This window comes from Kryptolebias marmoratus, linkage group LG9 (assembly GCF_001649575.2).
Source record: "Kryptolebias marmoratus isolate JLee-2015 linkage group LG9, ASM164957v2, whole genome shotgun sequence".
Taxonomy (NCBI): domain Eukaryota; kingdom Metazoa; phylum Chordata; class Actinopteri; order Cyprinodontiformes; family Rivulidae; genus Kryptolebias; species Kryptolebias marmoratus.
Genome location: NC_051438.1, coordinates 26754984 through 26780190, shown reverse-complemented (window position 1 = coordinate 26780190; position 25207 = coordinate 26754984). Strand labels below are relative to the sequence as shown.

Below are 25207 nucleotides of genomic sequence, written 5' to 3'. Positions count from 1 at the left end.
AGAGCTCTTTATTTGTACTTTTACTCAGACAAATGTACTGAATTACTGAGTTAGAGGCGTTGCCATGGAGACAGGTTTTAGTCTAAACAACAACACAACAATCTTTAACACCCTGCTGTGAATAAATACTCTCAGCTGTAAAAAAAAAAAAAGAAAAATCCATTCAAGGAATGAGGAAGTAAATCTACAATGGTTAGCTTTAGGCTGTGCACAGATATGAGCTCTTTTAGCTCATTTCATTTTAGCTCATCACCTCCAGATGAGCTGCTGCTTCATCAGTAATTTACTGTAAAGCTTCTCCTCCACAACAGGAAGTCTTATCATATCTGCAGAGTGTTGAAGGTTGCTCTAAAATGAACAAAACCTTTGCTGAAAAAAAGGTAAAACTCTCAAAACCCCTGCAAAAAAAAAAAAAAAACTAAAATAAGCAAAACAGTAGCTAAAAGCTAACATTAGCAAAACTTTGGCTGAAAGCTAAATTTATCAAAACTAAATTTAGTAAAGCTGTAGCTAAAAGATGCAAAACAGTAGTTAAAAGCTTAATTCAGCAAAACCATAACTTAAAGCTACAATAAGCAAATCAGTGGATAAAAACTAAAATTAGTCAAATATTAGCTAAAGCTCAAAGAATCATAAGAAGGAAAACACAGAGCCTGAAGTAAACTTTTTTGAAGTAATTGAAAAGATGTAAATGTATTTCCATGGAGAGAATATTTGTAAATGAAGTTAAACATTTTAAAAAATGTATAAAAGTTACAATGTTTTGGTTTCTGAGTCGTTAAAATGTCACAAAGTATGAGGAAGTTGATTGATTGCAAAAACAGTACAAGACATTATGAACAGGAAAGTTCGTAGCTAAATACTGTCTGCATTTTGTTTTTCTATTACGAAAAACAAATAAAATAAACTGTAATCTAAAGAGAGGTTAATTCTTGTTCAGTTAGATTATCTCGGTGTTTAAATACAGGAAAGTACACAAATATTTAAAGCATGACTTTGTTTCTGTTTGCAATAAAGGAAAGACATTTTGGGAAGAAATTACACATATTATTCCTGTACTTCAAATAAAGCTTAATTAAAATCCTAATCTCACACAAAATCAGTTTATGATTTACCCAGAGTGCAGTTCCTTATCTGATCATCTTGCACAGTTTTGACTCTGGAGACTAGAAGCTTCTGAATTACACAAAAACCCTCAATATAATCTGATATGTTTGTTATTAGCTGCTGTACGCTTGTTTATTGCGAATAAAGGAAATTGGCTCCGTGTCAGTCTGGGAGTCTGTGAAATGAAACAATGAGCTTCTGTTACCGGCTCATCTCCCAGATGGTTTTCACACTCTCATCGTCTCACAAGTGCTCACTTTAATTAAGGTTTGCAGGGAGGGAGACGGCAATAAAGATATGTGAGCTGCTCCGAGGATCTTGCTGCTTGTGTCCTGTTTGCTTTTTTACACACCTGGAATTAATTTGCTTCAAAACATGTCGATAAAAATAATTATATGGCGGGAAAACAGGAAACGGCACCAAAGCAAAATGACATGTTTATGATTTATTATTCAGGAAAAACAGCAAACTCTTGCAGGCTTTCATCTATCAAACTGAAGTCATTACAGCGCCTGATATTGATCACCTCAGAACATTTGATTCTAAGAAGTAACTCACAGGTGGTACTTTAAATCAGGAAGTATATGGTACAAATATTAGGCTTTGAAATAAAAACATTGATGATTAAATGCGTTCCTTAAAGGAATCCAAATCATCCATCACCTTTCATGTCAGAGTTTTAAACAGAGATCGTTTTGATCAAGCCTTGAAAATAACATTAAGTGTAATTTTATGCTGGATTTCACACCCAGAGAATGTGCTGTTAATGACTCTCAGCTGCTGCCACACCAAATTATAGCTCAATTACTGTGAAACTGACTGACTTATGACCACTTTTGTGTTGGCTAAGGTTGATTAGCTATGGTGGCCATCTTGAATTGGACTGATTCCAAAAGTTAAACAGTTGTAGATGCACATCCAATGATTATTTTCTAAAAGTTTAATAAAACTCATTAAAATCAGCCCAGCTGGGCCCTTAATAAGCCTGTATTATTTCCCGTGTCTGATAGAAGGACAGCTGAATGGATGTGGTCGTGACGCTCTCAGGTTTCATGGAGTGAATAGAAACGCTGCCTGTGGAGGAGGTGAGCGCAGTTTGTCAGCTTTCCCTTTTGAGGAGGAGCTGTAACAAACAGAAATTTAAAAAGCTCACCTGTAAGGACAGGAAGACATCCACCTGTTGGTAAGAACAGCAACAAGTTTGGTGATCCTTCATCCTGACATTTTTTTTTAACTGTTTAATTTTCTTGCAGCCTGGAAAATTTATTCCATCGTTTCATCATCAAAAGCAATGGTAAGTGTTTCCTTTAGCTGATTTTTTAAATGATGGACTGTTCCAGTAGATGATAAATGTCATGAAGTGCCAGGGAATTATTTGTTTTTCACACCGCAGAAATTAGGAGCAGTGTGTTTTCGTCACACACCCAGACTAACCTTTGTGTTTGAGTAATGAAATGGATCTTGACTCTTGAAAGGTCAACGCCTTTTCAGGACGTTGTGGGACTCGCTCTGCAGGGTCGCACTCATTACTCTTTGCAAACAGCATCAACATCCTGTTTGCATGCATCCATAAACTATTATTGTATGAATGCTGATTGAGCATCCCATCATTGGTTTCCAGTTTTCAGTCTAACTACCTCTGCAGACTGTGCTATTTTAGCAGCTCATATATCAAAATGTTCAGCTCATTCAGGAGACACCATGACTTTAAGTTTTTAGACCATTGATACAAAATATTTAACCCCTAGAAATCCATAGAGAGCTATTCAGTTCCCTCAAAAACATGTTTTTTTTTTTTTTAAATCTGCTTTAGCATAGGCTATTCAATTCTTCTTATGCTACTTTAAACATTTAGCTACTATTTTGCTACCTTTAGCATTTTGTTTGTTCTTAGCTAACTTTTTGATTTTTTTTTTTTAGGTTTTAGCTTGTTTTATTCTAATTTAAGCTTCCATTTTCCTACTTTTTGCTTTTAGCTAGGATTTTACTGGTATTTTAGCCTTTTGTGCGAGCATTTAGCTTCTTTAAGGGTTTTATTGTTCTGCTTCTTTTAACTTTAACAACAAGTTTCAGCTTCTTCTGTAAATTTCAGCGCAGTCACACTGTATTTTCACAAAAAAATGTAATTTTTTTGCTTTGCATTCATAATAAATAAATAAAAAAAACATCCTCAGCTTTTTTAGTTTTTTTTTTTAAATTACTATAAGGTGATTGTCTTCATTTCACTGTGAGGACTTTACAGAGATGTACTCATTAGTAAAACATCACCATTTCTCATACAGTAAACTCACATTAGCAGAAAAGACATTGAGCTTCATTTGATATTCTTAGTTTGGTGTTTTCCCTCTGCTTGTTCAGAGACTTCAGACTGTCTGATGAGGATAAGTGACAAGAATTCAGTGTCAGCTGATGGCAAAGCTCTAATTTGTTCCAGATTATATTACATGTCCCTGGAAACTATGAGCAAGCCTCTTTGTTTCAGTTGTTTTCTCACTGGATTACATTTTTTTCCTGCACTTTGGTTAAAAAGAAAACACTTTCCTTCTCAAGTAGCGATGATAATAAAACAGTTTTTTTTACTATGATTTTGACTTTTTGATTCATTGTTTCAACGTGATTTTTCAACATTTTGTTGTTGATTAAAGTTAATTTAGAAACGGCTTTAATTGGAAGAATTAACAGAACAGTGATGCAGACTGTGAAGCAAAATACTATCAGGATAAAAAAGAAATAAAATCCTAACTGAGGTGGACAAGAGATGATATTTTCCACTGATTTCCACCTGCAAATAGTCTCCTGCAGCAAATGTTTTTTCTTTTAAAGAGTATTTACTCTGGAAAAAAAATATTTAAATGACAAAGCTTGTCTTTGAAACCCCTAAATGCAATGTTGAAAGTTGGTTTACATTCTCAAAGTTTGGGTCAAAAGGGTTTAAATGTATCTGAACATTTGTTGGTCACTGACAAAATCTAATAGTCTGGCTGCAAAGAGATTTTTGCTGCAAGTTTCACTGTAATTAAAATTTTATGACCTTCTGAATAAAACATTTTTGTAGGAGTTTTATTACTAGCAGAAAAACAAATGGTTTAAAGTACTTTACAGGTCCAGAGCATGAAAAACATAAGTGAGTCTTGCTGCAGATTTTCTGTTTCAATGCTGAGAATTCAGAAATAATAAAACAATAAAGAAGCAAAAAGGTAAATATATGATTGTTTGATATTGGTGTCCAGTTGTTAAGTCATTCATAACTGATATTTTTTAACTGTTAGTGGTTGTGAAAACTTGGACAGACATGAACTCATCCAGATCTTTAAGTTTTATCAAATAGAACATATCAGTTTTTTAAATAAAGTTTATTTATTTTTCCTGTGTTGCTCTCTTCCTACAGGAGCACAGAGGCAGCGTTAAACCTTTTGTCCACTTCAACGCCAAGTCTGATGCTGACATTCTTCATAAAGCCATGAAAGGAATCGGTAAGTCTGTTTGGCTTGTAATTAAAAGTCCAAAGCTATTAAACTCATTTAAGGTGAAATGTTTTCATCTCTCTGGTCATATCAGCTGCACCTAAACATTGAGGATGTCATTATCCAGACCTTCAGACACCTAAAATGGAGCACAAACGTGCAAAATTAGCAACTTAATTCTGTAATTACTCCTTTTTTTAAAACCGTTAAGACAGGTTGCTGCAGTATAAACACAGTTTTATGCCTTTAGGGCAAATTTTAAAGAAAATAAATTGTTCTGTTTTGACAAAAAAGTGAAATTTTGTGCCCAGGCGTTCACTGAGAATCCCCTTTTTTCGTACGTTCCAGGTTTTATGTTAATATATTAAAAATCTTTGATACAGGTACAAATGAAGACACCATCCTCATGCTTCTGACGGCTCGCTGCAATGATCAACGTCAGCAGATTAAGGCAGTGTACAAAAAAACCTACGGAAAGGTGAGCCAAGGAGAATAAGATGAAGACCTACAGACGACCGGCTGTCACTAATAGATAAATAATCACAAATTAGCTGTATTCTTTCTTGTAACGCAAGAAAGAAGACTTTAAAGATGATGTTTGATTTAAAGTCCTCCTCATTCATCATGAACATCATAGTTTTTTTCATGTAACCCATTTAAAAACTAGTAAAGCTGACTAAAGTGTTTTGCATTTTAGTCAAACAGTAAGAATTTAAAATATAAAACAATATGAATAAAGAAGGAATAAACCAGAAGAAAACCACAGCATATGAATTTCACTATTATAATACAGTACATGTCACTTTATTTGTTGATTGTAAAAATATAATAAATTAGAAGAAAAAAAAATCCCTTAACTTTATATTTAATAAAACTACAGATATCTTTCCAGCTGTGTCTTCAATACTTCTTCAGCAAAACTTTTTGTGCTAAGATTCAAAAATCGTTTGGGGAAAAATTCACCCCAGAAGCGACAGAACAGGAAGTCTAATTTTCCGCAGTTAGTTATAAAGACATGAACCTTTTCTGCTTTGATGTTCTTACCGATCCTTCACACTGTCAAGATGTTTTATGAGCACGTGCGTGGAGGTTTCTGTGAGGTGTTCTGGCAAAAATAATGACTGCCTGAAGTATAAACAGATGAAGCAGGTTGAGTACCCTCTGGAATATCCCTGAATATTACAGCGTTTTATCAAGATGCGCCCCTGAAAAATTCTGTTGACTTTTCTTTCAGTGAACCTTCATTACATTTTATGAATTTCATGATTATTTTAAACTGGTCAAACCTAAAACCAGAAAAGCTCTTTGACTGTATGAAATATTCTGCCTTTATGATACTTTGTCAGTCACTATTATGATTTTTACCTTTAAATAGAAGCTGTTTCCTCTACAAACGCAGTTATTAATAATTTTTCTGCTTTCATTATTGATCATTATCTGACTGCAGGACTTAGTCAGTGCCCTGAAATCTGAGCTCGGAGGGCTGTTCGAGGATCTGATTGTGGCTCTGATGACGCCACCGGTTCTATACGATGCTTCTGAGCTGCACAAGGCCCTGAAGGTAACTAATGATACTTTTCCTCATGTTGCACGTCTCATATGAGCAGATACACACACACAAATTTAAAATTCATTTCTTGGAATAGATCGAATCTCCAAGGAGTCATCTCTGCTAATTGAAATAACATTAAAGGGAAGTTTTTTTTCTCATTAAAATAATCTCTTTCTATCTTAAAATTGATTAGTAGATGCAGTTTTTCTCATTTAGTACACACAGACTTATGAGTCGCAAAAATTGGTTTAAAATTTCATCTCCACTGGCTGCACAGCTGCCGCTGCTCTCCTACAGCTCTGCTCAGACTAGAAATACCTGTTGGAGTAATTCAGTCATAAATGTTTGAAACAGAGACCAAGCCTGAGGGGAAAACAGGAAGTGCTGGATTGCCTAAAGGTTGACGTGTCAGAATGGTGCTGTATTTGATGCCCCTGCACTGTTCAGAATGCAGTGATGATATAAAATATAATATTTGCAAAGCTGGTAGTACCCAAATTAGTATCGGCTTCATACAGGAAACGTGTTCTGCAGCCTGAAACAAAAGAAACATGCTGACCAGACTGGAGATGTGAAGTTCAGTCTTCACAACGAGACAGAATTCACACATAACAATTCTCCAAACTGCATATCCTGGTTAGATTTTACATCATTTTTCCTGCAAAAAAAGACGTATATGAATACATTTATATAAATAAATTCATATATAATTTAGTTTTACATTAAATGAAAATACTCCATATTAAAATGTGTGTAAAGCTTTGTACCTTGAAGCCATTTTACCCGAGTTGTTTTTTATAAGACGCTCAGTTTCTGTTGTTTCAAACTGAACTCAGTCGTACGCTGTGTTTGGATCACAGGGCGCTGGCACCGATGATCAAGTCCTGACTGAGATCTTGGCTTCCAGGACCAGCGAAGAGATTAAAGAAATCATCAAAGTCTACAAGAAAGGTGACGTAATGAGACAGACCAGAACAGAAAAACATGATTACTGAGGCTGAAGCTGGCCTGCAAGAACTCGAATGGAGCTCAGCATAAAATGATGAGTTTGCATAAAATACTTAGACTTTATTAATTGTCCTTATTTTTATGTTCTTTATTTTACTTTTGAATATCTGTACCTTAAAGGCAGTTAATAATCTTGTTTCATGTGTTTCTCTAACCTGTTAGTAAAAGACCAGGTTTCATTGTGCTGCATCATGTTAGTGTATGAATGCTGAGTCAGCATTCAGACTATTTCCCTCTGATTATATTTGTAACTTTTATACTTTTCAAAATACTTTACTCTATTTAAAAATTATTTTGCACAGAAACACATCGGCATCTCTTCAGTTCTTTGAAAACATTGTTCTTTTAAAAATCTGCTTCAGCATACTTGCTCTATTTTTATCTTCCTGAGCTCCATTTACCTTTTAGCATTTAGCTATAATTGTGCTGATTTAAGGTTTTAGCTATAATTTCGGTTGTTTTAGCTTTTAGCCTCTCCTCTGCCTGCTTTAGCTTTTAGCTATTGTTGTAGTGTGCTAATTTTAGCTCTGCTATTTCTATTTTACCTACTGTTTTGATATGTTTTAGGTACCGTTCTACAAATTGTATGTTTTAGCTACTGTATTATTATTTTAAGCTACAGTATTGCCTCTGTTTAGCTGGCTTAACTTTTAGCTTCTGTTTTGCTAGTTGTAGCATTTAGCTATCATTTACTAATTTTACCTGTTCTACCATTTTTCCTATTGCTACTGTTCTGCTAATTTCAGATTTTATCTTGTGTAAATCTAGCTTAAATTTAACAACTTCTTCAGCACATTTCAGCAAAGTCAGTCAGCTCTCAGCTTCACACTAAATGCAGATTTTTGTGGCTTTCTCTAACATCTGCAAAAACAGATAAAAGCCTGTTTTTTAAGATCTTATTATAAATGATAAAAGTGTGTAAGGAAAGCTTCCAGTGTTTACAATATAAAACCAGAATAAACGATAAAAGAAAAAAGACCAAAAGCAAAGAGCCGTGTCCCTCTGATCTGCCGCTAATCAACTAATCAAATCACTCCGGCTGCAGCTGCTCCTGCAAAATGAAGGACAGTCCGCTATCGATCACGTCCATTAGTGACTGCTGAGAGCAAACCTCTGCCCCTTTTCTCTGTTCCCCTCCAGAGTTTGGTGGCAAACTGGAGAAGGATATCTGCGGTGACACCGGAGGGAGCTACAGGAAACTTTTGGTGATCCTGCTGCAGGTAGAGAGGGGGGGGCTGCTGCAAGGACTTGTGTTAATGAGAGCCTCTGGTGAGGTCATTAAAAGTCATGAGAAGATTAAGTCTGGACTTGGGAGGGGGAGAACGAAGACTGGACCTTACACCGCCGTGTTTGTGTTCTGCAGACAGAAAACTAATACCAGGTCTGGGTATTACTGGAACTCAGGATCATTTAATCTTCAGAGGTTACCTGAGTTGAAATGTACTCTGAGCTCATCTGTCCTGACCTGTTTTTCATCTTGTCTTTCTGTTTTTACACCTGCCTGCTGCGTTACCTTTTTTTATTGTGGAAATGTTGATTCAACATTCACATTATTGTTTCCGGGTTTTGTTTTTTTTCCTACATTTTTTTCTGCATACTTTGTGTTATCTTAGCTTGTTTTATATCAAAACATTTTGTTTATTCAGTGGATGAATCAATTTAGCTTTTTGCTATTTCTGCTAATTTTAGCTTTTAGTTACCATTCTACTACTTTTAGTTTTCAGCTACTGTTCTGCAGCTTTTAGCTAATAGTAGCTTGTAGTATTCTGCTCATTTTTATTCTTTAGCAAACCTTTTGATATCATAGCTAACCTTTTGGTACTTTTAGCTTTCAGCTTGTTTTCTGCTTCTTTTAGTTTTAATAACTCAGTTTTCACTCAGCTTCAGCTGTTATTCAACATTCACACTGTGATTCAAAGAAAATGCTTATTTCTCTAGTTTATTTGTTTATTTGTTTGTTTATTTTTGTAAAGGGGAGCAGGGAGGAGGAAGTAGACCAGGACAACATTGAAAATGATGCTAAGGTAACAAAACTACTTAGTTTTCATCAACCTTTTGAGATCAAGATATTTTTTGCAAATAACACATAAAGCATTTTATATTGAGAAATTCCTTCATTTTTGTTTATTTATATACAAATAATGTTTTTCAAACATTATTTTTAACAATAAATGCTGTTGTCTGAGCCGCTCCACCATCCAAAATCTTAGATTTTTTTTAAGCAACATTTATTGCCCAGTTGTATTTATCACCCACCACAGAAAGCGATAATGTTTTCTGTGTTTGTGTGTGAGTTTCTGCAACTCAACCTTTCTCATCATAAAGTTCTGGTGTTAAAGGTGGTGGGCGATACACCTTTCTTCAAGGATTTCTAGGCCTTTTTTAGTATTATCTTCACAAACAAAAACAAGTTAATACCATTTATTGTCACAAAACTTGAATTATAGATTATGATTTCTAGCTCTCCTTGGGAGATTACAGGAAGTTCCTGCTCCTTCCTAAAAGCTCATCGGGAAAATGACAAACTGTCACTCAGACTCTTTAATCTGTGCACAATGCAGAAAAATAAATCAATAAATCAGTGAGCTGTAATGATGGACAGATCTCGTCATCAGTCGTCAGACCCCATTTCTTGTTTTCATCCAAAGGAAAACTCTCCACCAAAGAGCAAAAAAAAAAAAAAAAAACAGATACAGAAGTTTGGCTTTAAACATAGTGAGCTGCATAATTATCTCATTTAGATGGGTTGTTACTCTTCTTTACTACTAATAGGAAGCCATTAAGTCCTGTGATGATCTAATTTATAAGAACAGGCTCCCCTTCCTCATGGGGGTTTAAAGTGATGGAAAACACTGGTACCTATTCCACTCTACATAAACGTCTTAATTATCACCCGCCACTGAAAGGTGAAGGAGAACCACAATGACTTTGCTTGTGTCTGTGTGTTTCTCATTGTTAGCAAAATTTATCACAAACCACTGGATGAATTTTTAGGAAACTTGCATTCATAATGACTGAATGTGCGTCTACAGCTGATTAACCTTTGGAGTCAACACAATTTAAGATGGCAGCCACAGCAAGCTAACCAGGAATCGTGCATACCACCTAAGATCGTGCATGACATTATTTTCAAGGTTTGACTTCAACATCTACTGTACATTTCTCACTATAAGATTAGATTTGTCTAAAACTCTGGCATGAAAGGCGATAAATGGTTCTCAAGAAATATTAGACATTTTAATTTTGTTCTCAGTTCTACTTCTGCGAGAAAGCAACACAAGCAGGTTGAAAGGCAGAATGATGTCCTAAGCAACAATTCAATGGACATCAATATCTACATATGCCAGCATGTTGTGAATTTAACACCTGAGTTTGTTCTCCAAAGGTGCAACTACAAGCCAAGACCCAGGAGTCGCTGTAGTATTAACAGGATATTAACTTCCTGTCGTGGGACGTCGTGTTTGACAGTCTTTCCCCATTAATGATATTGAGCTGTGAATTGGGACCGAACACAGACGACCGTTATGTGATTCTGCATGTATCTGTCAGAACAACACATGATCGTGATGCTAGCTCTCCTTTACAACATTACTTCATCTTTAAATCACTCAGTCAGTAACCGAATTACTGACAAAGGTAAAGGCAGAGTAATCCTTGAAAGAACACATATCACCTTTAATTCAAGATGGCAAAGATGGCAAAACTAGTAAAAAAAGTAAAGATGTTGCACAAATAATGCTTGGAGCATGTGTTAGGAAAGACCTCCTACTGCTACCATGCTCGTGAGATATTTTGCTAACAGACAGACAAGCAAACACAGACACGGGGGAAAACATTATTGATAATAATGCATATCTAAAAAATAAACAAAACACTTTTTATTTGATTATCTTTTGTTTGCCATTTTTCACATGATAAAATGCAGGTTAATTGAGAGAAATATGACAAGACTTGGCTGTAGGGAGGCACAAGTATTTCTTTGTAAAAGCAAGAGGTAGAAAATAAAACCCAGTTTTCTGAGGTGTTGTTTTCCCTCCCGTTCAGAGCTCTTCATTACCGCTGTCACGTCTGCTCTGCCAGGTGGCTGAGGATGTGTGAATACAGGTGTGCCTCTGCTCTTACAGGACTTGTACGCCGCTGGTGAGGGCAAGTTTGGCACCGATGAGGAAAAATTCATCACAATTTTTGGCAACAGGAGCGTGGAGCATCTCAGAAAAGGTGAAGTTTTTCAAGTCGGTGCATGGTAATGTTGGAACTATGCATGGATGGATTATGTTTGTTTTTAATAAACAACCAAACAAAAAGCAAAAAATAAATAAAAATCAATAAAAGTCTAAGCTACAGAGAGTAGGACAGAGAACACAGAGACACCGGGGGAAAAGCATGGAGGGTTTAATAAGATGCACCAGACCCACAAGCTCAGCAGCTGTCCTCTGGGCCCAAACTGTGCACAGCAAAGATGGGTCAGAGGCAGAACTTGTTTAGACAAGTATCAAGTCAGTCTGAATACACAAGGCTGTGCAGTTTTAAAATGCATGAGTTCCAACAGCAAAACTCCTGACATGATGTATAAAAGTAAAGAGAAATCCTGATAAAACCTAGAACCATTTATGCACTTTCACTTATGAATTTAAAGATCAAATATGGTGGATTCATTTAGATCGGGGTGTCCAATCCTGGACCTTGAGGGCCACCATCCTGCACATTTTCCTTGTTTCTCTGCTCCAACACACCTGATTCAGAGGTTAAATCACATCTTCATGTTCTACAGAAGCCTGTTAATCACCCATTGATTCAAATCAGGTGTGTTGGAGCAGAGAAAGAAGTAAAACATGCAGGATGGTGGCCCTGAGGACCAGAATTGGACACCCCTGATTTAGATATTACCAGAAAAAATATTCTCAACACCTCTAAAGGCAAATACATGAACTATTTATATATTTTAATTAAGAAAATGTCCCATTTGTTTACATGAAAGAGGCAGGACTTAAAACTGTACTGCAACCACCCTTTAAAGCCTTCAGCCTCTAGTTATAATATATCTTGATGGTTCACAAGCTAATTGTGCATAGATTTAATTAATCAAGAAAATGTGAAGCTAGGATGTAACTAGATTTAAAATAACTTGACTTTTTAACTATGAAATGGCTAATTCCCACTCATGCAACAGCATCAAAATGTCTGTTTTTTATTTCCTGCAGTATTTGATGCCTACAAGAAGCTCTCTGGCTCTGATATAGAGGACAGCATTAAAGGCGAGACCACTGGGAATTTGGAGAATTTGCTGCTAGCTGTTGGTAAGACCCTCACTTTGGAAAGGTGAAACTACTATCTACCACCACATGGTGTTACAATAAACCTGTCTCCCTCTGGATTTCTTTTTTACTGTCATACATGCTTGAATATATTTCAGTGGGAGAAAAGACTTTAAATCAATGTCAAACCTCAGCATGATAACATAAAGGCTCAGTCTCCTGCTCATCACTTCTCTCCACAGTGAAATGTGTCAGGAACGTCCCGGCCTTTTTCGCCGAGAGCCTCTATAAATCCATGAGGGTAGGTATCAGTGTTCCACCCACTCAATGGAAATAAATGGACTGCAGTCATCTGATGGTTATTAACTAGAAATTAAATGGCCAGCAGTGAACAGCAAAAGAGAGACTGGTAGACAATTCCTGCCTCTCATTTAACTCATGGCAAGAAATGAAATTAAATATATTTTACTAAATGTGTAATTATTCATTTGAAGGCAGAGTCTGTTTTGATTGATTTCAGTGTTTATTCACTGACAGAAACTCTTAAATATGCAGAACTTTCTCATAGTGAGACTTAAAACCATTAGTTTTGTTATTTAATAAGAACGCTTATCATATAGTTTGTGAACAGAAGGTTTTCATCATATAAAAATCTAATGTGAAAGATGATGTACAAATAAACTGATCTGAAAACAAAATAAATTTGGTAGCAATACAAAATAACACCTGGTATGTACTTAATGAGTACTCAGTAAATACCAGGTACATACCGGATACATAACCGGTTCAAACAGGGTACCTTTCTTGCACATACCTGGTATCTATCAGTACTTACCAGGTACATACTGTGTCCTTACTATGTACTTTATTTACTTGGTACAATATAGGTACTTACCTGATATAAACCAAGTACATAGCCGGTACTTAACCGGTATGTACCAGTACTTACCAGTATTTGCCTGGTAAATACTAGGTACAAACTTTGGACTGAGTACTGATGAACTTTGGTTAGCATCGTGTCTTTGACTGCGTGGATATCATATAAAATGTGTTTCTGTTTAGCGAGCTGGAACTGATGACAAAACCCTGACGAGGATAATGGTGTCCAGGAGTGAGGTGGACATGTTGGACATCAGAGCAAACTTTAGGAAGATGTATGGACAACCTCTTTATACCACCATCCAGGTATCGATCAAGCTTCTTCGTGTTTCTGAATCTTTAGTTTTTATTAAACATTATAAATAGTTTAATTTCTCGGAAACGATTGTGGTAAGAAATGATGTCATTCTTCTCAGTTTTTCACACCGGTGCTGTGTTACATGTACTCATCCGTCCCTCTGCGTGATGCTGAACCACAGGCTGTGTGTGCTGTGGGAGTGCTGCTAATGTCAGTGCAGTGATGGAGTGAGGATTGGTAATTTACTTTAAATGTCTTGTTCAGTGTGATGAGACTGCTTTCCTGCTTCTCACACGAAGTGAATTAATCTATTCTCGCAGGGCCAGATGTTCCTACAGAGAAGAATTATTGACATCCTCTTGTGGAATTCACCAAAACTGAATAGATAAATAGAACACTATAGAGATAACCTTTGAATAAATGAATAAAAGAAGTGTGGGGTTTTTTGTTATTTTTTGTTAAGCTACAATTAGTTTCGATTGTCATTTAAATTTTTACCCTTTTTTAGAATCTGTATTTTATAATTGTAGACTTCATAAGCATTTGGTAAGACATTTTCTTTTTTTTTACCAGAATAAATTGTTCTCACAGGTTTTTAAAGAACCCTATTTTTTATTTAACTAAGAATCCTAATTATAGCTGATTTTTCTGTCAGAACGTTCCCAGTCCTCTCTCGAATCACTTCCACCTTCCAAGTTCAGCTTATCATGAGTTCCTCCTGTGTTTTTACTGTGGAATGAAATGTTTATCCCACTCAGGATTTACCAGAATTTTTAATATGAGAAGCTGATCAGTCTCTAAATATTGGGTAGCAATGCATAAAAAAACTCAGTATATATCCTTTACCTGGTCAGGTAAGTACCAGATGCTTAACCAATACATATCAGGTACATACCAGGTTTTTATTAGGTAAGTACAAGAAAGTTAGCAGGTAAGTACAGTGTAACAAGTCATTTTATAATACAAACCAGTCCCTGTAGGTATCATGTACATACCCTAAGTACAGTAACATACCCAGTAGGCACCAGGTACATGCCAGGTAAAACCTGGTACTTACTGGGTATCAGATACTTAATAGGTACATGTTACCCACGAGGACCAGTCTGTATTATGAAGTGACGTCTTACCCTGTACTTAAAAGCCAAAAGTAGCAAAACATTCTCATAAATGCTTAATGTAGCTAAAGGCTAGCTAAAAAACTAAAAGTAGTTAAAAGGTAGCTGGAAACTAAAAGAGTCAAAAAGCTAAAAGTAACAAAACACTAGCTCAAATCTGAAAGTAGCAACATGCCAGCTAAAGGCTAAAAGTGTCAAAGCAGAAGCTAAAAACAAAAAGTAGCAATTTGAAGTATTTGAACCAACATTTACACAGTTTATCATACTGTCATATAGTTTAATAATATTTGTGTTTATGTGGAGTTTGGAGATAATTGCTTATATATATATATATATATATATATATATATATATATATAAGAGAGATGATGTTGCTGAATTTACTAGCCAGATGTTACCATTTGGAGGCAGCTCTAAACTCTTGTTTCTCCGCCTGTTTTGTGTTGATTGATTGTTCATTGAGATCCCCAGCCTCCAGCTTTACCCTGAAAACACAACTTTAACACAACATCTGCTGAACACTAATGTGCAAATCTGTGTGAACAGTTTGCTAAACTGAGGAAGCAGATTTTCCAGACTCCTTTTTTTTTAATTCCCACACCTGGCGTTCTGCTCTGAACTTACACACTCTGTTTTGTGATCAGGTTTGTTTTTTCACTGCATGGCTGTGGATTTATGAGCATTGCAGAAAAAAAAATAACAAAATCTATTGTTGTTGCAATGACTGATTATAGTAATTCCAGTGAACATAAGCTTGCTGGCTGTAGTTGTTCAGAGACTCAGGTGTTGAAGTGGATTGTTCAATAATTACAGGGTTTGCAGTTGTGTCCCCTCTTCATGACTAAGTGTGCTTTAGTGAACCTCAAGTTTCTCTGCACGGCTCTCAGCGTAATCATTGTTGTGCATTAATGGGTTTAAAGGCAAACAGGTTGTATAGTACTTTAGGAATCCTGTTGAAATGTGTAACACAGTTTCCTGACTGTTTAAATGTCAGAAGCTTTTGCTGAATCCCCGGGGACGCCTGATTGGATGAGAGGCCAGGATGTCAAACATTTGTTCCAAAAACACTTTGCCAAGAAAAGGACACATGAGCCGTTTGAGCTTCTGCGTTTTGCTGCAGGGTGAATTAACATGCGGAGAGGAGGAGCAGAATATCCAAGCAGCCACACGTCTCATTAAGTGTCATTGTGACATTCAGGTGTCATTATACGGGCAGGAAATAAAACAAGCTGAGGAAAAGTGGCCTAGTGGTAGAGTGTCTGCCCTGAAACTGGGAGATTGTGGGTTCAATCCCTGGCCGGGTCATACCAAAGACTGTAAAAATGGGACCCATTGCCACCCTGCTTGACACTCAGCATTAAGGGTTAGAATTGGGGGGTTAGATCACCAAATGATTCCCGAGCACGGCACCGCTGCTGCTCACCGCTCCCTCAGGGGATGGGTCAAATGCAGAGAACAAATTTCACACACTCCGGTGTGTGACAATCAGTGGTACTTTTAACTTTTTACTTTAAAAGAACTGGGATTTCTGATACAAAAATTAAAATGTCTTTGAGCGCAGTGATTGGAAAGGTTAAGCATTCTGTTTTTTTGTCTTTTGTTTGTTTTTGTTTTTTAGGAGGACACAGCCGGAGACTACCAGAAGGCGTTGCTGTACCTCTGTGGAGGGAAAGATTAATCATGTTTATGATGTGTTCAGCAGCACTGACTGATGAGCTGCTGTGAGACAAATCCATACAAGAGAGACGAGAAATATTGATCCAACCTTCTTCTTCTGACTTTAACATACTATCGATTGAATTAATGTGAACTACCTGCATGTCATTTTGACTCATGACAATCTATCTGTAGCTTGAATAATAAATTAAACAGTACTGTCTGCTTTAGCTAACAAGCTGGTTCTGATTTGAGCATAGAGAACAATGTTATTTGTGAATTAAGAACTGCTTCTTATAAAGCAACTCTGTTTACCTCGTATGTGTTAAATCAGCCAACAGAACACAATATGGCTGTTTAATTATTAAGTCTACGTGTCAACAACGCTGCTGCTCTCATTAATTACAAATGAGACGCTGGTCCAGAATAGAATTGCAAAGCTGGTGTCAGTAATCAATAAGTCATAGGAGAATATTATACACTGGCGGGCTAATATTAGGTCCTGTTCTTGGAGGGTGAAGGCGTTAAATAAGAAGTCTCTGCAGGTCAGCAGATAATGAGAGGCGTCAATTTACTGAAAGGGAACCACAGGGTGGCAGCAAAGGTTAAAATCATCACTTAGTTTCAACACCGAGGTTAAAAAGGTAATCATAAATTAGTTGTTTTAACCTTTCGAGATTTGGAGCTGTGATATTGAACTATTCCAAAAACTGTTTCACTCTGCACATTATAAAGTTTCACACATTTATAATCTCAATTCTGCAGTTGGGTTTAATTTATTTCATGCTTCATTACATAATATTTAATAATTTGATAGCATCTTAATCTTTCATTGTATAATGTAGCCTGTTCTAACCTCTGTCCTGCTGCTGTTTTGTCACATGTAATTAACATGTTTATTGGTTGGACCCTGTAATTTTTGTGATGATAAAATAAAGCTCATAGTGTGAGAAAAAAAAACCCAAACCCATCATTTTCACCCACTACCAAAAGGTGAAGGTGGGCAATAATGTTTTTGCTCTTGTGTGTGTATGTGTGTTCTTGTCAACAGAAATTAGATTTATATTTAAAAATAAATTTTAGCAGGAAGAAATTAGGTTAGTAATACACCAACTGGACCCTGCTAATAAGACAGTGTGGTTGAATTTTAATCAACAAAACAAGAGAAAACAGGTCCACTAGAAGTGAATTAGTTCTTTTATTTGCACTTTTTTTAAATTAAAGACTAGTACAGAACCACAACTACTGGCTGTGTGGTTTGAACTGTAAGTAAATGTGAATCTGGTTTTGTGTGTCACTGTTAAGGTGACCCAAATACAGGGAGCAAGGCAGGATGCAGGCAGATGGGCCGCAAGAGGAGTTTATTTTAAGAAAGAACCAAAACGCTGCAGTGCAGAGAGTTCAGTAAAAACGAAAAAACATAAAGTGACCATGACAAGGCTTGGCCGATCACAACAAGGATGACAACTCCGGTGGCAGGAGACGACAAGGTGCTGAAACTAAACCAAAGAAAACCAGGACTGAACTCATAAACCAACCAACACGATAAAAGAAACTATAAAAAAAATGAAAATAAAAACCAAAGTAGTTGAAAAAGAAAATAAATGAAAGTAAAAACAAGAATATCATCAAATTCCAGTGTGGTCAGAATCAACTCAACTTTCAGGTTGAAAAGTAATAAGGTTATGTCCAATTTTACTCTTACTCTTTACTGAAGCTTCATTGTAAAAGAAATACATTATTATATCATTCAGATTAATTTATTTGTACTTTTAGTGTATTTAGTGTGAGCTTCATGCAGGCAGACCAACTTATCAGCCTGATTTCAGCCTAACAATGAGTTTCAGTAGTTAAGTTTTTGTGATCTTGGTTTTGCCGAGTCTAAAGCTCCTTAGAAACTAAATACTTATTCACTCACATACAAAGGCATTTATATGAGCATGTAAGCTGCGTTGACACACACACACACACACACCCCGGGTCAAATCTCCTTAGTGTAACTGGTGCTGGAGTGTGTTTGATCGACTGAGAACTCTGATCCAATCAGGAGCTGCAGGCAGTCAGACCACCTATAAGTCTGCACCATCCTGGTTCCACACTGAAATAATCTTTTCAAACCTAAAGTTTTAGAAAAATATCCTTAAACAATTATTGACGTTGATGCTAAGCATGTGGCTGCAGACAAAATATTCTGACTGATAAGTTATTTATTTTTAATTAACCTTATGTAGAATAAACCTCAAAATTTAAAACTTTTAGTTAGTTTTTAAAATTTATTTAAAAAAAATCTAGTCATAAATAAACCATTCTCTAACCCTAACCCTAGCCCAGGGCCAAAAGGCCCTAACCCCTTAAATCCTGAGGAGAACCTAACCCTTGCCCAGGGCCAAAAGGATCTAACCCCTTAAACCCTGAGGAGACCCTAACCCTAGCCGAGGGCCAAAAGGCCCTAACCCCTTAAACCATGATTTTTTACTAAGTGAAACTTGTGAACCGTAACTCCTTTGTGTTTTTCCTGGATGTTGTCAGTGTTCTGCTAAAATAGGCTTATTGTTGCTCAGGAGAATGATTGCACGCTGGAATATAAAAGAAGAGTTGTTTAATTTAACTGCAGATAATGTCATGTCTTAGTTACGTAATATTCATGGTTTGGCAGCGTTTGCAAGAATAATTATGTGTGAGAACTATTTCTTTAGCTTTAAATGCTTCATTTTCTCTTTTGATCAAAACAATTTGCAATAACTGCAAATTAGAATCAAGAATTAAATTTTCCAGGAATATGTTTAAGGAAGCTGTTTTTACAGAGCTCATAAACTCTCTGAATGGTTGCACCACCTTTAAAAGCCTCCCAGCAGCCCTGCAGCCTTCTGTTTCCAGCAGCTGGTCTTTTAAAGCGTTGCTTGAGGGAAAACTCCATAAATTTGTTTTTAAATTCACTGGAATCCTGGTGACTTTGCGGCTGCCCTCTAATTTACTTTTCTCTTGCACGAGTCTGACCATTTTTTTTTTATTTTTATCCATAACCAATTTCCTACAAAGCCCAGAATGCAACCTGCTGAGAGCTTGAGCTTGATGGATTTCAGCTGTGAGTATTTTATTATGTTTCAGCAGGAGATGAGAATAAAATCATGAGAAAAATAGAGTTGTTTTTCTTTCCTAAAATCCCTGCAGGTCTCTCTGGTGGAGGAGAGTCTGCCTCCTAATGACCTCTGGTTGACTGGTGAGGGCTGATATTGATGCTCGGGTTTCTGCTGCTTTGTGGAAAAAAAGTGAACAGATATTTACCGGTGTGAGTCGTTAACCTCGTAAAGACCAAAAGCAAGCAAAGTGGATTTTGAAACACTGAAGCAAATTTTCCAAACAACAGTTTTAAACAAAGCGTGTAGCAAAAATACTTGTTTCTACAGGACAAATTTAACATTTTATTTAATTGTTTCAGCTCTTTGGTCAAATTTCAGTAGTTTAATCATAAATGTTGCAAAGTAAAGCAGAGACAAACTTGTGAAAAATACAAGAACCAGTATATTGGCTTGGGGCATTTATTTGATCAAAAAGCCTAATATCACGCTTCAAACTTTAGTTCAACTTTTCATTAGATCTTTATCGATGTTTGTGACCTTTTACTTTGTGCGGGTCAAACTTGTGAGTTTTGTGTGGTTTCACTCTGCGATTCCAGAGGCGTGCAGAAATCCCACTCCCTCCGGTTAAATTACTGTGTCAACACTGAACAGGCACAAATTCCACCCAAATCCTTTCAGCTGCACCGTGCAAAAAAGTGGGTAAATTATAGAGCATCATAAGGACAATTAGGATTCTGTTTATTTGTTTGTACAACATTTTCAATCTAGCTACTCCAGCTTATTTTGTGCTATTTTAACCATTCATGTATCAAAGCATTCAGCTCATGCAGGAGATGGGCGCTGTGACTTTAATACTTTTCAAAATATTGAACTATTTGCAAATATTTTCCACACAGAAGAAAACTGACATCTCTTCAATTCCTTCAAAACATTTCCTTTGAAATCTGCTGCAGGATACTTGCTCTATTTTTGTCTTCTTTTAGCTATCTTTCTGCTACTTCTAGCTTTTAGTTACATTTTTTCTTTTAGTTCTAGCCTTCTGCTGATTTTAGCTTTCTGTTCTGCTAATTCTAGTCTTTAGCTATTGTTCTGCTACTTTTATTACTGAGCTAGACTTTGGCTATTTAATCTTTTAGCTAGCCTTTTGCTGCTTTTATCTATAATTTTGCTACATTTAGCCTTTAACTAGCCTTTTAGCTAGTGTTCTGCTTCTTTTAGCTTTATTAACTAAATTTCAGCTTCAGCACGTTTTAGCAAGGTAATTTAACACTCAGTATTCAGGCCATATTTGAGCAGAAATGCTGTTTCTTTAGTTTATTTATTGAGTTTTTATGATGGGAAACAAATGTATTTAAACCCAATGTCTACAAAGAAGCACAAATATAAAATAAATATTGTCAATCTTTGCTTTAACTGAGTTTTTATATCAGAAATTATTCAGATTTAGTCTGTTTAGATGAACAAATCAGTAACATTAAATATTAGAATCCAAATAAAATCTGTAATGAAGCATTTATCAGGACTTTATTCTAAGACAGACTTTGTCATGGCTGCACAAGCTGATTTTTTTCAGTTTATTCGTTTTTCTTCTGCCTCAGCAATCAGAATCCTTCACCATGGTAAAAAAAAAGGTGCACACAGCTGACCAGGAGTCGGTGCAGAGCTGCTCTGCCAGCTTCCTGTTATCAGGCTGACAGGATTTGACAGCTTTGGTTGCAAACGGTGGAATATAAGATGAGGTGGTATTCATTTTCTGTGCAGCACAGAGTCTGAAATGAGCCTCTCTGCCAGCTCCTTTACACACACCTGCTCTCACCAACCCACTGTTCTCCTGACAGAGGTTCTTACGCTTCTTCAAGGCCCTGAGAATCTGTGTCCAGAAGAGTTCTTTCCTGGAGGAATACTGGGGACAGACAGACGGTCTGGCAGCATACTCGCAGCCGAAGCTCCTCTCTCCTTTCTTGCAGCTGACGTTAAGAATGACGAGGTCCTCACCTCCTGCAATCCAGGTGCACTCTGACTTGTCTTTAGTGACCCAGTCGCCCATCGCTTGAAATGCAAAAACAGATTTTGGTTGGCGGCCAATCTTCTGCCCTGATCTTTCCCTGTGTTGTCCTCGGTCACCTCGGCCTCTCCGTCCATGACTCCTGTGAGAAGCAGCTAATATCATCTGATGGGAAACACAAGCAAGGACCAGGAGGAGGGTGATGTTGGTGAGGAGAGCCATGAAATCCACAAACACTCCCTGCAAGAGGATAAATTCAGTCAAATCTTTTCACTACTGATTTTAACTTTCCATTAGACCTACAATTCAGGAAAAAAAAACTCCTAGATGTGATATTATAGACTTAAAGAGAAAGCTAAAAGCTTTCAGGAAACAAGTTTTAGACAGTTTTAGGTCATAAAATTGCAAAAAAAAAAACCTATCAAATATAGGAATAGCAGCATGAATGGTCACACATTTTGTAAAAATAGAAGAAAATTATACTAGCAGCAAAGAAAACAACTTGAAATCTGAATCTAGAACTGGTGTTCTGCGTCTGAGTGATAAATTCATGATCTAATATAAAGCAATGGCAAAAATGATGAGCTAAATACGATACAAAAATAAAGCCTCTTGCATTACAAGCTCATGTAAGAACAGTGAACCACAATTACATGAATAACTTCTTTTAAAATGTGCTCTAGAAAATACATTAAATGCTATAATAAAATATGTTTGCTGTATAAAATCTATTTAATAAAAACAGTGCTTAGCAGAAACAGAGCAAAAAACAAACACACTGCAAGCTGTGAACAGTAGAAAAACAAATAAAAAACTGGTTTATTGCAGGGCTGTGACTTACCTGAAGTTTTCAGTGAAACTCCAGTTTGTCCCCACAGATGAGATCTTTTGTTCTTCCCTGCAGTTTGCAGGAGGTTCCTGTATAATCAGCCCTCCCCTTCAGAAACTCTCACCACATGACTGCAGGAATTCCGGAGCAGGAAACCAGCAGCAGGGATAAACTACAGCAGCCTTAAACCAAACTTCTTTACTGGAAATACATAAAACAGCTTCGATTACAGGTTAGCAGGTTGAAGCTTTGCAAACTATGAAATCTAACAGTAGAAAGGTGATCCTGAACTACATCAAATGATGCAGTTTGAGGAGTTTACTCCAGTAGTTTTCCAGATATACAATTATGAAATGCAGGTACGCACTCAATGTAAACAAATCACTTTTTTTTTCTCCATCCCAAACATTTCTTCCATGAATGTTGCCATTGTTGATCTATTTTCAGTCACTTCCATAAATAAACAAACACACGTGGAAGTTGGAAGCTGTTCACAGATTTTGCTTACAAGTATTTATTTAATGACACACATTAACGATCAGCATTAAAAATTAAATTGTGCAGGTTTTTTTTTCTTTAAACAGACCTCATGACATCGTGATGTGCAGCTTTTGAACATCTCAGAAGGAGCAAATAAAGAATGACTGACTGATCATGAAGACTGGCCTGTGTTTGATTAATCTGTAATCTGAATCCAATTTAAAAGCATGATGAAATAAGTGGAATTCAAAGGCTAAGATTGTCTCAAGTTTTACTTTCTTTGAATTGTTTTACTTAATTCCTTGTTGCCATTTGGTCACATTTCTGCTATTTCTGTTTTTAAACCTGCAGTTTAAAACAAAACAAATAACCTTATAAATGTAAATTCAAATGTATTTATTTGTTTCTTACTGTGGGAAAACTGTAAATTCATTTATGCTATCATTTTAACAATATGCCAGATTTTTATGCTGTTTAGTAAAATATGTTGATTGTTATAATACAACTGTTGTTTTCCCAAATTAAAGGAAAAGTTAAATGAAACAGACCAGCACAAACAGGTTTTTAAAAACTCTTTATTTGTCACACAAAAACATTTTCACAGTCAATTTATTCTAAAAAAGAGAGCTAAACACAACGAACTCTCCTAAAAAAATGCAATATTCAAGGTACTGATACAAAGAGAATATTAAAAACATAAATATTTATCACAATTTAAAGCTCTACCTTTGCATGCAAAATGTAAATGAGGTTCCAAGCTGGTTTAAGTGGAAGATGTAGCATGTGAGCTCAGTTAAAACACTTTGACCCACTGCAGTATCAGTATATGTTATGAAGATGACGCTACAGTACTTTTCACATCCAACTACAGGCCCGGACCTTCCTTCCTGTTGTTCTTTTTTCATCAGAAGTTAAGAATGATCCTTAAACAAAACAGACAGAGAAATTACATCATCATCAACAAATAAGAGAAACAGATTTTTATAAAACTTCTGGAGGCAAACTTGTTTAAATACCATCAGACGAGCAGTGCAGAAATACAAAGTTCTGCTGCTCACCTCTGCGGTTTAACTCCGAAACCAGCCGATCACGGCGGAGCAGATGCCCTGCATGGACCTCCAGCAGTACTGCCGAGCCATTCGTTTAGGGTTGCTCTCAGCTGGAGGGGTTGTCGGCGTTGGACTGGATCTCTGTGTGGTCTTAACTCTCTCTAGTGGCCGAACTGCCTTCCAGTTACGCCTTGCAGGTCCAGGTGCAGTCTGAGATCTTGCAGACTGCTTTGACGGTCGTGCCGCTGCCCGGTAAGAAGCGTCCGGCTGGGACTTGGAGAAGGAAACAGACCGCAAGACCATCAGAGAGTCGTCGCTTGCCTTCCTGCACATGTGAGGCTTGATCTGTCTCGGCCCTCGGCAGGCATTTGGCAGCTTTCTCAAAGTCCACATCATCTGGACAAAGTAGTGCCGTGGGTTTTTGTTGTAAGCGCTGCAGGTGTGAGGTTTCCCCACAAAATCGCACCAGTACCTCCTGACACCCTGGCACGACAGCCTCAGGTTTGTGTTTTCCCCTTGGCCTGTAATTATCATTGTGCACTTGTCCTTATTCTTAGTGGTGAATTTGATGGGCTCGTCCCAGATGCTTGGTTTCCTGCCGCCGTCACTCTGAGCCTCAGATGGCCAAAGAAAGAAGGCAAGCAGCAGCGCAGTGGCCCGGATCCACATGGTGAGTGAACGAGGAGGAGAGAGGAACTGCTGGAACTCAAGCTTCTTCTCGCTATTTATTGGCTGAGCAGGACATGTAAACTCGGACAAAAACAGTCCGACCAGGAAAAAGTGGTTTTATGGGCGGAGAAGAAGAACAACCACTATAGTTCCATTCTCAAGAAAAACAAACTTAAACGTGACATTGATGCTTGTGCTGGAAGGTGTTACATAAAATCCTACATACTGCCTCACATGAAAATTCAGAATAATGTTTAAGTCCATTTCATAAAATGGTTTGATGCATTCCTGTTGGCACAAGCTTGAAGAACTCATATAAATTTAGACTTAACGTATCATATTCCAATTATAAAAAGGGTGGTATGTCTGATACGTCATGTAAACAAGCAAGTGAAGCATTAAACTTCTTGTTTACTTTATGTGGCAGCTGAAGCTCATAACTGCGCAGCACAACCTATCATTTTCCTCCAAACATAAACACGGAGGAACATGACATGAAAAACCAAGACAGCCTTGGAGTAATTGCAGTACCAATTAGGAAAGAAGAAAAAAAAAAAAACGCCTATTTGAGACACGGCAGGAGAGTTATAGGAACTGGCAGGCACACACTGGGTTCTCATAGAGGGTTTATATTCTGGCAAATATTCATAAAAGTTACTGTGAGTGATGTGCAATAAAAATGTAACAATAAACAGAACTAAATTAGAGCAAGTCTTCAATATGAACTAATACCGAGCTGTGTTTTCAGTTTATTTCTTCAA

At 36.8% G+C, this 25207-nt stretch overlaps 3 protein-coding genes across 3 annotated transcripts; 1 reads left to right on the top strand and 2 right to left on the bottom strand.

Annotated features, from left to right (window-relative positions):
• Positions 1-2041: 2041 nt before the first annotated feature.
• Positions 2042-17294, top strand: anxa5a (annexin A5a). Its single transcript, XM_017417429.3, has 13 exons — positions 2042-2290; positions 2361-2401; positions 4496-4580; positions 4955-5049; positions 6019-6132; positions 6984-7074; positions 8272-8351; positions 9105-9155; positions 11256-11349; positions 12333-12428; positions 12629-12687; positions 13449-13571; positions 16297-17294. Exons 2-13 carry the CDS (start codon positions 2399-2401, stop codon positions 16354-16356), a joined length of 951 nt encoding a protein of 316 aa, XP_017272918.1. The 5' UTR covers positions 2042-2290; positions 2361-2398; the 3' UTR covers positions 16357-17294.
• A 3076-nt stretch (positions 17295-20370) lies between these two features.
• Positions 20371-21652, bottom strand: fgfbp1a (fibroblast growth factor binding protein 1a). The gene has a single exon (XM_017417439.2). It carries the CDS (start codon positions 21639-21641, stop codon positions 21009-21011), a length of 633 nt encoding a protein of 210 aa, XP_017272928.1. The 5' UTR covers positions 21642-21652; the 3' UTR covers positions 20371-21008.
• A 1637-nt stretch (positions 21653-23289) lies between these two features.
• On the bottom strand, positions 23290-24480 carry fgfbp2a (fibroblast growth factor binding protein 2a). Its single transcript, XM_017417433.3, has 2 exons — positions 23787-24480; positions 23290-23651 (listed from the first exon to the last, which is right to left on the bottom strand). Exon 1 carries the CDS (start codon positions 24444-24446, stop codon positions 23796-23798), a length of 651 nt encoding a protein of 216 aa, XP_017272922.1. The 5' UTR covers positions 24447-24480; the 3' UTR covers positions 23290-23651; positions 23787-23795.
• Positions 24481-25207: the final 727 nt, after the last annotated feature.